Source organism: Periophthalmus magnuspinnatus, chromosome 21 (assembly GCF_009829125.3).
Source record: "Periophthalmus magnuspinnatus isolate fPerMag1 chromosome 21, fPerMag1.2.pri, whole genome shotgun sequence".
Classification (NCBI taxonomy): domain Eukaryota; kingdom Metazoa; phylum Chordata; class Actinopteri; order Gobiiformes; family Gobiidae; genus Periophthalmus; species Periophthalmus magnuspinnatus.
Genome location: NC_047146.1, coordinates 26,926,244 through 26,941,816, shown reverse-complemented (window position 1 = coordinate 26,941,816; position 15,573 = coordinate 26,926,244). Strand labels below are relative to the sequence as shown.

At 35.1% G+C, this 15,573-nt stretch overlaps 1 protein-coding gene across 1 annotated transcript in view; it reads right to left on the bottom strand.

Moving 5' to 3' along the window:
* Nucleotides 1–216: 216 nt before the first annotated feature.
* myo1b (myosin IB) overlaps nt 217–15,573 on the bottom strand; it is a 90,651-nt gene continuing 75,294 nt past the window's right edge. The window contains 11 exon segments of the mRNA XM_055230867.1: nt 217–3,321; nt 3,745–3,875; nt 4,382–4,534; nt 5,205–5,337; nt 6,079–6,185; nt 6,711–6,845; nt 7,327–7,401; nt 9,467–9,553; nt 11,966–12,052; nt 13,932–14,018; nt 14,108–14,176. Coding sequence (XP_055086842.1) covers nt 3,186–3,321; nt 3,745–3,875; nt 4,382–4,534; nt 5,205–5,337; nt 6,079–6,185; nt 6,711–6,845; nt 7,327–7,401; nt 9,467–9,553; nt 11,966–12,052; nt 13,932–14,018; nt 14,108–14,176 — 1,200 coding nt within the window. The 3' untranslated portion in view covers nt 217–3,185.

Genomic DNA, 15,573 nt, shown 5'->3' with positions numbered 1-15,573 from the left:
TGGCAGTAGACATGTCTCCAAATAACAAACAAGCAGGTGATGTTGACTTGTTGTTACAAGTCATTGTAACTTCATTGTGTCATTGTGTAGATTTTATTTTATTTTTTTGACATGAAGACATGAACTGAAATTCAGTTAACTGTCTGGCAACAGTCTATAGATTACATACCTTTTAAATGAAGCAATGTCCATATATAAACTCATAATTGCACAGACTTCACACCAATATATTTATCACATATTTAATTTAAAAAAGATTACTTGTAAATGTTACACTGAGTTCTAATGAAACAAGTCCATATCCATCTTCAGCACAGGTTAACATTAGGCACACAAGAATGCAGACATCATCTTTGCAACTGCAGCACTTTCTCAAATACACAGGAAGAAATATGAAAGGGAAATTGTGATTCTTAGCAAAAAAATGCATACAACTGTGCAGAGCCATAGTACAAATAACTAGCATTCAATGCAAGTATTTTTTTTCAAAGTGATTTGAAAACAAAACACATTTAACCCTTTATATCAAATTTAGCTATGTTGATTCCTCAACAGAACAAAGTTGGTACAAACTGTAAAAAAAAAAAAAAATAATAATAATACAACATTTGTAAGTTGCACTAATTGCATGTTTTTTTTTTAAATTTACATTTCATCATATCCCATATTTTCTAAGTTACGCAAACCCTTAGTTGAAAAACACCACAGTTTCACCAAAAATATTGTTAATACACCTGAATGATATCATAATTTGTTGTTTGCATTGTTTGAGCTAAGCTGAAGCTAATTTGTACACAAAAATATCATGATTTGTCCAATTATCTAAATGGTCTTGCCTTCAAGCTGCAATATTAATCATTTCACAAACACAGCTATGAAAAGGTAGATAACTAGCATTTTTGTCAATGCCAGGATTACAGCCAATGTACAGCAAATGCACAGTGAGCGCTAAAGATCAGTACTGTCTTTAAATGCTATAAAAGATATGATCAAAGCTTATTTATTGCACAACAGAAATAGCCAGAGAAAAAGTTCCTAACTGTGCTCCAAAGTCTTTAGTACAAAACTTAGAAGCTAATGATGGAAGAATTGGAGTACCATTGCCTATTCTGGTCAACTTTCCCACAATAATAAACCACTTCAGGAGATAGTTTTAGTATTTGAAAATGTGGGTCTAGCTTGGGTAAGTTTTCTTAGCAATGTCACAAAGGCAAAGTCCCGCTGGGTAATGGACTGACTAGAAAAAATATTTATGATAAATTATGTTCATGGTTCAAAGTTCATAAAGTTTTTGTGTACAGTTACCTTTTTCCATTCAATTTAGTTAAAATATATGGTAGAATTTATATCAGGAGAAGCATATGAACATACAGGAAAAAAAAAAAAAAATTTACAGATATTATAGGCTTACTAGAAAAACTAAAAGTCATATTACATTATTGTATGTAAAGCTAGTAACAAGTAGCTAAAAGCACAAGAAATGCTAGTTTTTATGTCTTTCATGATAATAACGTTGTGGGTTTAAGCTGACTTTCTGAGGTTGAAAAGAGAATATTATATTTTGATACATTTTTTAGATCGAGGTTTAGTATGTTTTCATACCTGACATGAGACTTTCAATCGGGACGAGGGGGTTCTTTACTCTCTCACACCTGGGATGCTGTCCTGAAGATGTCAGACTGCAGATGGCACTGTTGTCCTGCTTCCACAGGTAGGAAGACAGCACCAAAACCTGTTTAAATCAGCTGACTGGACAGCATCAGCTGACCACTCTGAGGAAGAACCCTAGTGAGCAGTTGAAACTGTCAGGTATTAAAAGAAGCTAAACCTTGGTCTGAAAAAAAAAATTAAAATGCATTAAGAGAAGACCAGATGAATTTAATAATTTTTAATAATTTTATAATTAAACTCATAATTTTCCATCACTCTGAAACCCATGGAGAGTACAAAGCGTATACCCAACAGACCCAATATGACAAAATACTAGACCATCCCTTTAAGCATCTTACAAAGCTTTTTATAAAAATGATTTACAGTGATTAGCAAATGTTTCAATATTGGCTTTATTGAGACAGTGGAAGTTTGTTATGTGTAGTGTCAAGAACATAAAAAATCTGCCGTAAGAAGTTGTTTGAAAAGTCTTGGCGACAAAATCCTTTATTACTAAACTACAGTATGTGGCCTATGTATCTTATATATTCCACTATACAGTCTAATGACACTTCACAATAGCACATATGTAGAAATAGCAGGTACAAAAACTGGTTGGGCCATTGAGAAGCACCAGTGTAATTTTGCACTGTGTTTTATAAAGAAAACATAACATACAATAATTTTCCCATGTCGGCCTTTTTTGATTAAATCAAAGTGAGAAACAAGTGTAGCCTCAAGTAGACCCAAGTTGCATTAGTCCACTGAAGTGTGTCCCATCACATTAGAATGTTTTTTTGTTTTTTTTATACAACTTCCCATTTGAAGCTGTCTACACTGCAAAAGGCAATAGCTACATTAGTCAAAATTACTTGAATTCAGATTATAATATTTGATTTACATAACTTTTGATACAAATTAGATCAATAATTAGACAAAAAATTCCCTTCATAAGGGAAGTAAATGTGATTTATTTAAACATATGACCTGTTTAATGTTTGACAACACATTATAATTTAACTGTACAAAATACACTTGTTTCCATGGTTACTTCTCTTCATAACCTAGTGAAATATATTAGACACTAGTTATGCTCTATGTCAACTAATATATTAAGTTTGTTTGTTTCTTTCTGTCCTTGTAAAGCGCCTTTGTGTGTCCATAAAAAGCACTATACAAGTTTGGATTTAATTGAAGTAGTATCATTATTATTAGTAGAAATAGAAATTTTTTTTAAATTTAAACTTAAAAATATTAATATTCAGAAGTCAAGTCATTTTAAACTATTATAAACTTTCCTTTTTACAGTGAAGACAACATTTAGTGGCATGTAACCTCATATCAGGGCTTCCTTTGCACATAGTGGCACATGGCAACAACTACAACGGTTCCATCTGATAAGAGGAGACTCAAAGGGAAAAAAGAGCTAGTCTGCTATAAAGTTCTTGTTTGGCTTTGAGCACAGGGAGGTTGGCCAAAATATAAAGCGTGTGTATGGATTGTAATGGTCTCCATCTATGGGACAAGGAGGCGTTTTAAGCAGCTGTAGTCGGGACAGACACCTCCAGAAGTCTGTTATTTTTGCGTTTACATGACACGCTATTGCCATTCTTTGGAGCTCCCTGAATGAATTTAACGCACACTTTGTCCTGTTTGAACTGCACCAAAAACCTATGACAACACAAATGAAAAGAACAGATTAGGATGGATCAATATTGGAAAACTATCTAGCACGTATGATAAAATTGTTATTGTTATGATATACTGTACATATGAGTGAAAATCATAATCAAAACTAATATACAACTTTGTGTTTCATGCTAGGGAGGAAGAGACATATACAAAGCTCAAAAGTGACAATAACCTAAACTAAACCAAGTCACGTTTGTTGGTTTTCATAGTTTTTCTTTCGTTTTATATTGTTAAAAAAACAAAACATAATATCAGTGTATATGTAAAACACTGATGGATTTCATCGATGTATTATGGTTTGCCTTTTCAGAAATAATACTGAACTAAATATGCATATACTAAGTAAAACATAATTATGAATAAATAAAAACAAATGAGATTTATTATGAAGTTTTATCTTACTCGTCAGAAATGTCAATATTGAGCTGCGCCATGTCTGAGGCTGTGGACCCAATACGGTGAAGTTTTGTGATGATTTCAATCAAGTGTTCACTGCTTAGCAAAAAGTCTCCTTTAACAGCTGATGCTGCACCCTGGAAGACAAACCCACCCCCCCCAAAAAAACCCCAAAACAATTTAATGCGGTTGCATGAAGATAACAGAAGCCTTTTCAGCTCATAAGGAACTGTTCTGAAGACAAAGTCAACAGGTTGCATAACACCACATTTCCTGTTTATGGTTTATCCTTTAGCTGTAATATGAAGACAAAGAACTGAATGAAAAAGTTATGAAACCAAGGAGTACTCAGTTTACCTCATAAAAGAAAACTGTAGCTTAAATGCGCCACATGTCTATTGTCACAATACATCACTGTTAACAGGGCCAACTCATGAATAATACAGACAATTTGTTAACTTCTGTAAACTTTTACCAAGATTGTGAAATATTTGGTTAATGTTTTAGGGTTTTAAGAGCAAAAATCCATTTCCTGTTTCCACTGAGTGGTTAGAACTTTAAATCTCAATATCTCAGAACTACCTAGAATGCAAATAGACAATTAAACAATTATTAACTGAATTCATGATAAAACATCTATTACCTCTTTGAGTTTGAGAGCAAAGAAGCCGTCACTCTGTGTGCTGACAGAGACACTGGACACGTCTGGTAAGGGGACGCTGGCTTTGACCTGTCCTGTTTTCTGATCAGCCAAAACCACATTCTTCTTGGTTAGGAGGAAGATCCGTGCTGTGCCCTGAAAATAGAAAATGCAGAAATATTTATAGGATGACATAATGATGTATTCATGCATCAACTGAAATACTGTTACATCCCATGGTATAACTAAGCCTATTTAGTACTACTCTTTTAAACAACACACAGTGATTCATAATAAAGTATATGTATGTACAAAATAAATAAATTACTATTAAAAGGGTAAAATATTTTTGGAAGCATCTTTGTCAGGGGATTTTTTATGCTAGATGCCCTTACTGTTATAATCAGTCAGGGAAATGTAGAAAACAATACAATTCTTGATAATACATATTTTTATAATAATACAAAAATACTTGAATCATGTCTTTAATCATGTTTAACCATGTTGATTTCTACTTCAAAACCATCATTGACTCATTCATTTGTCTTACTAATATGATGCAGAAAGACATAAACCTAGTGTTCCCTGTCTGTTTGATGGTTAAAGCAGGAAAATCATAAATCATAAATATCCTCTGTTCAGCACACATTTGCTGCTTGCTGAACCAAAAACACACCGTTGTTAAAATGTCAAACAGACTTACTCCACTATTCTGTAACACAGACTTAATAGACTTTGTGCTTAACTTTGTGGAAACAATCATTCTTCCTGGTTCATTTTACTGACATTTTTAAGCTGTAATGCATGTATCATTTAGTGACATTACCTTCCCATTGGCCCGGTTAATCTTATTGACCACATCGGCCAATAGAACTTTCTCCTCCACCACATTGTTCAGCTTCTGGTACTTGGGATTCTTGGTGATTTCCAGGTAGTCACCCTTAAATGGTTGGCTCACACTGAAATAAAATGCACATACATTATTTGTGTACAGAATTAAAGGAAAAGCTATAACATTACTATGGTTTTATACTATGGTTTGTCCAATTGTTTTACTAACATTCGTGTGAGAGAAGGGACTAAGTAGGCTGGGTTAACCGTTCATTCTCAAACATGTACACATATGGTAATAAATGGACCCTTTAACAGCACCTAAACAAGGAGCTGAATTGATGTGATACTGAAAAGTTTACAAACAGAGCATTTAAAAAGAATGATCATTTTCACTTTCAATAGCTAGCAAGTTGAAGTCTATGTAAGCTATTAAACATGGATGAAGTCTTTTTAGAACATTTATCATCAGGCTTAAATCTGATCATAATCTAATTGAAATGTACATAAATCTAACTTGTTTTAGTAAAATATATGCTTAAAATAATACAGCTACAGATGCGCAAGGAAATATAACCTAATAAAAAGATTAATTAATAAGATTAATTTTGTACACGCAAGTACTACCTCACCTAACTTCACCTTTCTGTGCTCCCAGCTGCAACACACACACCCACACACCCACACCCCCACACCCCCCCCCCCCCACACACACAATGACTTGGCATTTTAATATTGACTCATGGACAAATATTTCATAACTTTTGCAACCTTCAATTCCACACAATCTTTCTAAAAGGATGAAAACAATGAAAAAGTAAATTTACTGTTATATATTTTGGCCTACACCCTTCATTGTAGCTGCTTACCTGCTTGGATACAGAGCTTTCTTATCCTTGAAGATCTCACTGGCCTCCAGCTTCTCCTCATAAACTGCCCTCTTCTCCTCTGTGAACAGATTCCTGTATTTCTTGCACTGAAAACAAAAACATATAATTCAGATTTCTACTGGATATTTTTACATTTGGTAAGGTCAGTGAAGTCAAAGTTATGTTAAAACATGAAATGTATATGGTAGGATTATTTATTTTTTTTTTTTTATCAAAATGGAGGGTACAACTTAGAAATTAAAAGTAATTAATACGATGAGTGGCTAAAGGAAGTTAAATGAATACATTCAAGACAAATAAGTTTAATGCCATACAGTGGAACAGTCTAGGCAACACAATAACATCTCTATGTAGACAAGTGGCTACTCCATGAGAAAAAGTATACAGTGCATCTTTAACTGAAAAAAAAATGTTGATATGCTCTTGTAAACCCAAAATGGTTTATGGTTAATTACAGCTTTTAAATATATAGAGTAATCCCTTCTGGAATGAACCACTATAAAAATACAATGCTTATGTTGTGTCTTGGTTAATAATTACAGCACACAGGTGTTTATATTATGGAAATCAAATCACAGTTGAAAACGGTTAGAGAGTTATGTGTTGCTGACCCTCCAGAGGTGGAAAATGTGGTGCAGCTCTGTGTGAGTCTGATCCAGGAACAGGTAGGGTCTGTTTGGCCAGCTGCGGTCAATGGGAGACATGGAGGGCATGGAGCTCCGCAAGCCCAAGAAATACTTCTGAATCTGCAGAAACAGACAGATACACGGTTTCAGCTCATTTACACTCTTTGATTTTCTGATCCATTTAGTAAGATTTAGCAAAAAAAAAAAAAAAAAAACCACAAAAAACAATAAGACAACTTTCTTGTTTCTTTTCAATACATGATTCACAATATGTAGAGCTGGTTTTCAAATAATGTAGTTTTCCAGATCGATTTATAAACACTATCTCTGCAATTATTGACTTGAAATCACAAATATGTTTATGTATTTTTTTTTTTACTATTCGAGCGTTTCCAAAAATGATCATGGATAGCAAGAATATTGATAACAATATTGATAACATAACAGCCTGACAAAGTAGGCTGTTGCTCCAAAACAGGTTATAATGTTAACTAGTTGTATTTTAACTTTGATTCATCTGGTAATTGTGCCCAAGCCATAGTGTGGCATTTTAACATTTTAGAACAAATTTTTTTTTATTGCGCAGGTGAATCCTACTTACAATTCGCTGGAGGACAAAGTTATAGATCTTCTTCCCTGCATTTGCCCTGAAGAATTTCCTGTACTCTCTGCGCACCTGTTACAGCAAAAACATTAAACAAAACACATTCAATTACCCACTAGTGCCACGTACAGCAGGTTTATAGGAGGCCAAAAAGTTATAAACCAACACTGAAACAAATGGAGCAATGCAATGGTTTGAAGACAGCTATAAAACAGACAAGGGGTTAGTTAGTTAGTTACACACACTGAATACCTGGAAGCAACAAGGCACGCTCCATGCTGTGAGAAATAATTGTAATTAAAATGATTGCTGTTGAATTAATGAGGGAAAAGTCAATAGTGTTCATCACATTGACCTAAATTGTACAAATTGAGCTGTGAACAGGTGCAGTGGTTAACATGTTGCGGCCAATTATTATAATGAAAAGATTAACAGATAAGCAGGCACATAACAGATGATTACATGAAAAAGGACACACAACTCCTAAAATAGAAAGAAATAAAAAATAAATTAAAAGTGTTGCAAGTGTTTATGGGTGGACAAAAATGTAAACCTGCTGGAAAATAGGTTGGCGGTTGAGTATAGAGACAATGCAAGCAGAAATAAAGTTGGAGAGGTAAGACAGGCTGACTGACATAGCATAGAGTGAGTGAAAATGATCTGAATGATTCTGTCATATATGAAATATTGAAAAGTAGGGCTAGACATCGACAGTTTTGAAAGGTGTCAAACTACATTTAAATATATTCTCTTTTGACAACCTAGAAAATGTGTGGTTGTCAGTCAAATAGATATCTAATAGTTGTCTTTCTATTTGTCTATTGACCAGAAGATATTGTATGAGCTGCAGATAAAAAAAAAAAGAATAATACCAACTACATAAGAGGTTTCAGGAAGTATCTAGCTTTTACTGTTACATGGGTACGATGTGAATGCTTATTATAGATTAACTATATTTGATTGCAACATTATTTACACAACGGGCAGTAACTTTGTAATGTTGCAACTAACTGATGGCATAATACATCAGCCAGTATGCAAAGGTGACATGTTAACATTCCCCTTTCAGTGAAGCAAGATGGCTTTTATACTTGGTTGCTGCAGAAAAGGGCAGTGGTCAGTTAGCTGCAAGGTATACACTAGATTGATCAATATTATTTTAACATGACTGATGCTGATATTTTCTAGTAAGTGTTATGGGGTAATTTTCCCTCACAATATATGATTTGGGACTGCTATACTTTATTTTACTGTTTATAGAGTGCACTGTTGTGCATAATTAAAGAAAAATAATATCAATAGAAATGTATTTTAAACGTCCAACACACTACTACTACTAACCCATGAGGGACCAGTTAAATCACAATTTGTGTGTTAGAAAATCCGCAAAGTAGTCAGCTTTATTTTTTACAATTATTATATATGTTTTAAGGTTGTAAAACCCCTCACCACACACTTTAAAGACTTTTCTCATTAACATTACATTTTCTTACATTTCTCTCTTGTTTAATTAAGTAAAAATGACTCACACGTATTTCACAGTTCCTCTGACCATGCCTCGATCGAACATTTATGCAAATTTGGCTGAACGCATTCTGCACTTTACAGGAGACATGGCATGGAGAAGACTGACTGACTGACATTGGTCTACAGTCCCTTAGCCAATCAGGACGCAGAACACTATGACTGTTCATATGCTGTAAAAAAAAGCATGCAAAATTGCACTAAAAAAATCCCTGAAACAGTGAGGCTGCGAAAGGTGAACCGCGTTATAGCAAGGGACAACTGTATTTAGAAAAAGTGTAAATATTTGGGCTCCAGTTCGTTTAGTCTAGTCTAGTCACTAGGAGTAATTTAGAGACATCAATTCAGAGGCATCAATTCACTTATTTATCACATGCTTATTTTATTTATGTCTTATATGGCCCAATATGCATATTATTTTCTTAAATATTATATTAATATAAGTTTAAGTATAAACTTAAACTTGTTAAGTCCTAGAAAAAAGTTTACTAAGCTGAAAATGGCTACATAGTGAGGTTGTATGTATGAAGGCAGGTGGAGCGAAAGAACACATTATACAGAGTCCTGGGTGGATGGCTCTATAAAGGCTGAACCGCAGATTTGGAAGGGGTACCTGGAGTCCCTGCCAATAGGCCCAAATGACAGCAACTGCATGCCTACGACGGGCCTCCTCCTTCAGCCGCCTCAGCTCTCTACGTGCCTGTGCCGAGGAGGGCAGGGAAAACATGAGCAGAGAAGAGAGATTATATTTGCTAAACGTACAACGTTAAAAAAAATTACAGTACCAGGAAAATGAGTGCTCATCGTTCTGGTTTGATTAATACTGAAGACTGTAGTTTATTAAAGGGGCATTATGTAACTTTTCAGGTGGAGGGTTTACCACGTGCTGATCTCAATGGAAATATTAGTTCTTTGCCTGGGATTTTTCACATTCATAATAAGACAATAAACAACTTCCTATCTGCATGGAGAAAGGCCACCAGGACACCAGGCCAAGTTACTGGTCAGGTGAGCCTGATCACAGTAAGAATGTATGCTTTTTAAGCAACAGATTGATAACTTCTTGAGTTTCCATAATATTTGGGGACATTACATTAATTTCCTTTAGACTGATCCTAACCGTAGTCCTTACTGGCCTAACCTTAACCTAGTCTAACCTCTAACCTATTTTAACTAATATCTAAATTTTAAGGCATGTTGTTGATCTAATAATGAAAGATTTACAAAGTACGGAACTGATTTTTGTACGCATAAGAGAGGCTGGTCCCCACAATGTGATAAATACAAATGAGACCATAAATTTGGCATTGTAATCATTAGCTGCTAGCACTGTTGTTTCTCTTTTAGTGGCTCTCAGTCACTGTACTTGGCTGTGCTGCTTTTTCCCAGCTCTTGCATGAGTGTGTGAAAGAGTGGAGGTTGTCTGACAAGAGTTCTCCGGTATTCCCCTCTGTAAAATTACCCGCACTGCCCGCCGGAGGTGTCACAGGTCACTGAACATACAAAATCAGTTACACTCAATGACTGAAACCCAGAACTGATGAAGTGTTTGGGCTGTGCATGTGAGTGGAGTGACCCACTGGGTTAAATGTACTTTGAATTTGAAAACAAAATAATTGGTTCCACAGATAAAGATGGATTCGGTCCGATTTGAACATAGGAAAAGCCAAGTTATTGCCTATTGGAGATAATATGTAACGTCTTCATTTGTGACGCAATTGTCATCTACATCTAATAACAAAAACCTGCATTAGACTGCAACTGCAAGAATTTAAATGTAATTACTTTTCAGAAAATATATTCCATATCATAACTCAAAGTAGCTTCAACCTATAAACACTAGGCCTATCAAGATAACAAATTTTGAAGTACGATATACTGCAGAAAATATAGACGATAAACGATAACGAAACAAATTTATGCCACTAACAATAACCCTAAAACATGATTAGGATATTTTTAAAAAAGATTGCAGATGGCAGAATCAGACACAGTACTGAGCCACAGAAGTTTTTTATCCAACCCTGTACAGTGCAAATCTAATTATAGAACAGACAACTAACAAAAGGTTCCCCACTTATACAAAGAAAATGTAGCCACAATAAATACTGACCCTAAAAATGATTGTTGCATCTAATACATATTGAATGATAAGTTGATATAATAATTATCATGACAGGCCTGATAAATACTAAATTAAAACAAATTTATTCTGAATTACTAGTCATTTTTCGACAGTAATTTCAACCTAGAAATGTATGCTTTTGGGGTAACTAAGGGCAACCTCCTGGCATGTTTCTTCACTTAACTGAACAACTGACAAGGTAAACATATTTAGTCCTCACCAACTGTGTAATTTGGGCATTACAGTCTTTATAGTATTCAGTATTAATCATTTTACTGGTACTGTAAATGGACACAGGTTTTGGTCTATTTACCTTGATAATAATTGTAACAAAATAATGGTTAGTAGAGAGTGATTAAAAATAAGAAGAAAAAAAGTTAGCCATGCAACTGACAAATCCAAAATGAAAACATGCATTCATTTGGAGTAGAAAACAAGTCATGCAGAAAAGGCAAATTGCATTCGGGAGAGATGCATGATGGATAAAGCAAACCTGTGTGGGTCTGTGCAACTTCCCTGTATTAAAACTACATCTTTGATTTTTATATTAAATAATCACTTCACTACTTAAAGGTGCAGTATTAAACTTTTCATCTGCTTGTCTCCCTGGTAAAGTTATTGCCTTGCCTGAAATATCCCTTGCCCATAGATCTAACTGTAACTAGGCCAGTTAATCACTGGCTTTGCTCCATGGAGATAAAGTTAAATGTCATATAGTGGAACTTTTCTTGCAAAACAATAAGCAAAGCAGGGGGCAGACTGTCCACTTGAAAAGTTACATAATGCACCTTTAAACATATAAGGCCAAGCTAAAGGTGTTATTGTTATTAAAAACTCCAGTGTCTAACTTATGCATCAAAACTATTATGAACTAAAAATTGGATAGAGTACTGAATAGACGTTGTGTTTTTGAATGGGTAAAATTTGTGAGAATGGGGTTCAATGGAGGCTGCAAGTCACTACATTTCAAACCAGGCTCCTAAATACCTTGGTGCCCTGCCAGCCGGCCCATATGACCAACACGGCATGCTTATTCCTGGTTTCCTCCTTCAGCTGACGGAGCTCTCGCCGGGCCTGATGGGAGCGCGATGGAGGTTAATTTCAAAGTCAATCAGCAGTAAGTGTCAGATTACTTAGTAGGCGCGAGTAGGTGTAAAATCATTGGACACTGATGAAAGGCGGACAATATTGAATACAACATATTATAATATAATATTTTTTTTACCACATTTGTGAAATGCTGTGGAGAATTTCATTATAGATATTTTACATGTAAAAGCATCTTTAGACGGCCTTTATACGGCCTTTAATTACATTGTGAAAAGTGTATATTTTGCATAATTTTATATTTACTTATTCTACATAATGCAAACTTGCTACCACAAACAATACATGTGTTAACAACATAAGATGGAAATGAATAGACGCTCCAGTGGAGAAATTCAGTAATTAAAGGTGCATTATGTAACTGTTTTGGTAAAGGGTCAACCAAATTCTTGCCTCCATGGACAGGTTATTACATTGTCTGGAAAGTTCTGCAATACGGCATTGACCATATTATCTATATTGCATTTTTTTCAGTTACACGTGTTATCATTACTTAATAATAACTTAAAATCCTATCTTCTTACAGTAAGCTATTGTCTGTGGAACAGACTTGTTTTAAATTGCACAAACCAGTTTTTTATTATATATTTAACTTTAAAGCTACCGTCTGTAAGTTTATTCAATTTCTTTTTTTCTTTTTTTTTCACTAGTAGATAGCCGATATGAAGCCCCTTCTCACCATTCACCTGTTCTTTGTTTGGGCTCATTTGTGATCTCTGATCTTCTTCAACCAGGCCAAAGCTGGAATACTATCAGACATAAGTAATACAGATAGCATCTAGTGGAGAAGTATGATAATATAACAAGGGCGAGTCGGCCAATCTAATTACAGATGGTAGCTTTAAGTCTACACTAGCATAGCAATAGCATTATATTTACCCATACATAAAGATAATTAACATGTAAGGCATATACTGTAGTCAAATGGACAAAAATACATTGATCATACATTTGTAATGACATACAAACATGACTGCGGGACTATTGATAACAAAGGGGCCACTACTCTACTCAGGGAGACCGACAGACTGTTGGGATTTATCCAACACAGGACAACAAGATGGGGTGGACTCACACTACAAATACCTTGGTTCCCTGCCAGTACGCCCAAATTACTGTCACAGCACGTTTACTCCTCTTTTCCTGTTTAAGTCGTCTCAACTCCATTCGAGCCTGACAGGACGGAGCAGTCGTAGGGGTGTGGAGGATTTGAGAAAGGATAAAGATGAGTTTTGAGAAGAAAGTCAATTTACGTGATTAGAAAATAGAGTAAGGTCTCAGGGGAAAAGTAGCATTGGTTGAGAATACACAAATCAGGCAAAACACTATGACCACTGGCAGGACAGGATAACACAACTCACTCCTTTACATGCACTCTAAAAACAAATACCAGTATAAGTTCAAATGACATGAATGAAGAAAAAAACAACAACATATTTTGAAAACCACTTTAGATTCACTTGGATATTAGACCTAAAACCTCAGACTTCTATGTCCAGTGGTGCTCACCGCTCCACCAACTTTCACTAATGTCAATGGATGATATTAGTAGTCATTATTTTTCAAAGTATAAATAATTGGACATTTAGTCGATTTATTTAGTTGTTAACTTTAGACGGTTTACGTAATTACTGGTATTGCAACATAATTTTGTTCCATATGGGTTGCATAGTACCCAGGTAGTCATAATGTTATCTTTAAACTATGTATAGTAATACTGTTGAGTGCATATAATAGAAAAATTAGTACAGCTACTTCAAGAACAGGTTTCCCAGTTGACCGGTATAAAAAGTTAGTTTATGTTTTTTCATGCACTTCCCTCTGATATCATATGCTTTTTCAGTACCTGTGTCCCGTGCCAGTATGCTGCAATTGTGGTCACTGCCTCTTGACACCTCTTTTGATACTTGAGCTCTCTCAGGAGTTTGCGAGCCTGTAGTAAGAAACATAAAAGCCATATGTAGGGTCATGATTTTGCATTAAAGTTGAATTTAACATGCATAATTCATAGAAGTTACGCACCTGCCATCCTCTGGTGTAGGACTGAACCACTATGGTAGCACTCTTAATCCTCTTGTACTTCTTTTGTTGCTGTAACACAAAATGGAAACATAGATTGAACGGCATTGAACAGTACAAAGGAAAAATGCTTCTTGCAATGCGGGCAAATAGAAATTGGGAAAAAATGTCATATTTTAGTGTACTAGTGTACTTTTACAATATATGTATACTGAGGACTTCAGGGACTGGCTTCCTGCTGGTGCCCAGAATCAGGACTAAACATGAGGAATCAGTGTTTCAGTTTTATGCACCTAAAACCTGGAACTGTCTTCCTGAAGATGTGAGATAGGCCTCTACTTTGACAAAATTTAAATCCAGGCTTAAAACGGTTCTGTTTAGCTGTGCATAGGACTAAAAGTTTTTTTTTTCTGCACATTTCTTTTAATGTTAATGTTAATTTTATAATGATTATTTATGTTTTGATTTGTTTTATTGTGACTTTAATATCTTTATCATTATTCTGTAAAACACTTTGAATTACTTTGTATACACATTGTGCTGTACAAATAAATTTGCCTTGTCTTGCCTTGCCATTTGCAGAAATTAAGGGAACCAATGCTATTTTCGAAAATACATGAACAGTATGAATCTGTTTGAGTGCTCTCCATGGACAATATAATTGTTCTGCTTGGCTTATCCCATAATACGGTATTACCCAGTCTTGACTTTATTCAATTATAAGTTTTATGATCTTATTTTCAATCATGCCTCCTTTTTGTGGTGCCCTCTCCACAGATCTGGCATCACCTGCCCATGAAAGAGAATTTTCATACTGGAACAGTTCAGGCAAGACTAGACTTTACTTTATTGTCCCCAAGGGGAGATTCTTTTCCACATACAAGAGCTCATTTGACATATACACAGATAAACACCAAACATCACAGTCATATAAACACATTACAAAAACAGACATCATCCCATCATCAACAGACATCTGCTGGGATCAGGCTTCTACCAAACGATCGCCCTATACCTCCGTCCTGAAGGCAGAGGGATTAGGTGGTCCTGGAGGGGGTGAGTGGAGTCCTTTATTATGGAGAGTGCGAAGCGTCCAATAGCCTGATTATTTAGATCTGTGAGATTGGGTGTGGGAGTCCTATGATTTTAGCAGCTATGTGTGTTACTTTTATGAGTTTGGTCTGATTTTTAACAGTAAGCATGTTATAGAAGCAGGTGGAACAGTACAGGAGGATGGGCTGAATGACAGATTTATACAGCAGTAATAACAGGTGTGGAGAAACATAGAGTCCTTTGAGTTTTCTTATTACTGATAGTCTTTGTTGACTTCTTTTATGAATGTCCGTGATGTGATGTTCAAATGTGAGTGAGTTGTCAATTGTAACCCCAAGGTACTTAAAACAGGCAAAGCAATTTTCATGCAGACAAGCAGGTGTCAGACCCTCTACTACATATCTTGTAGTCCAGTT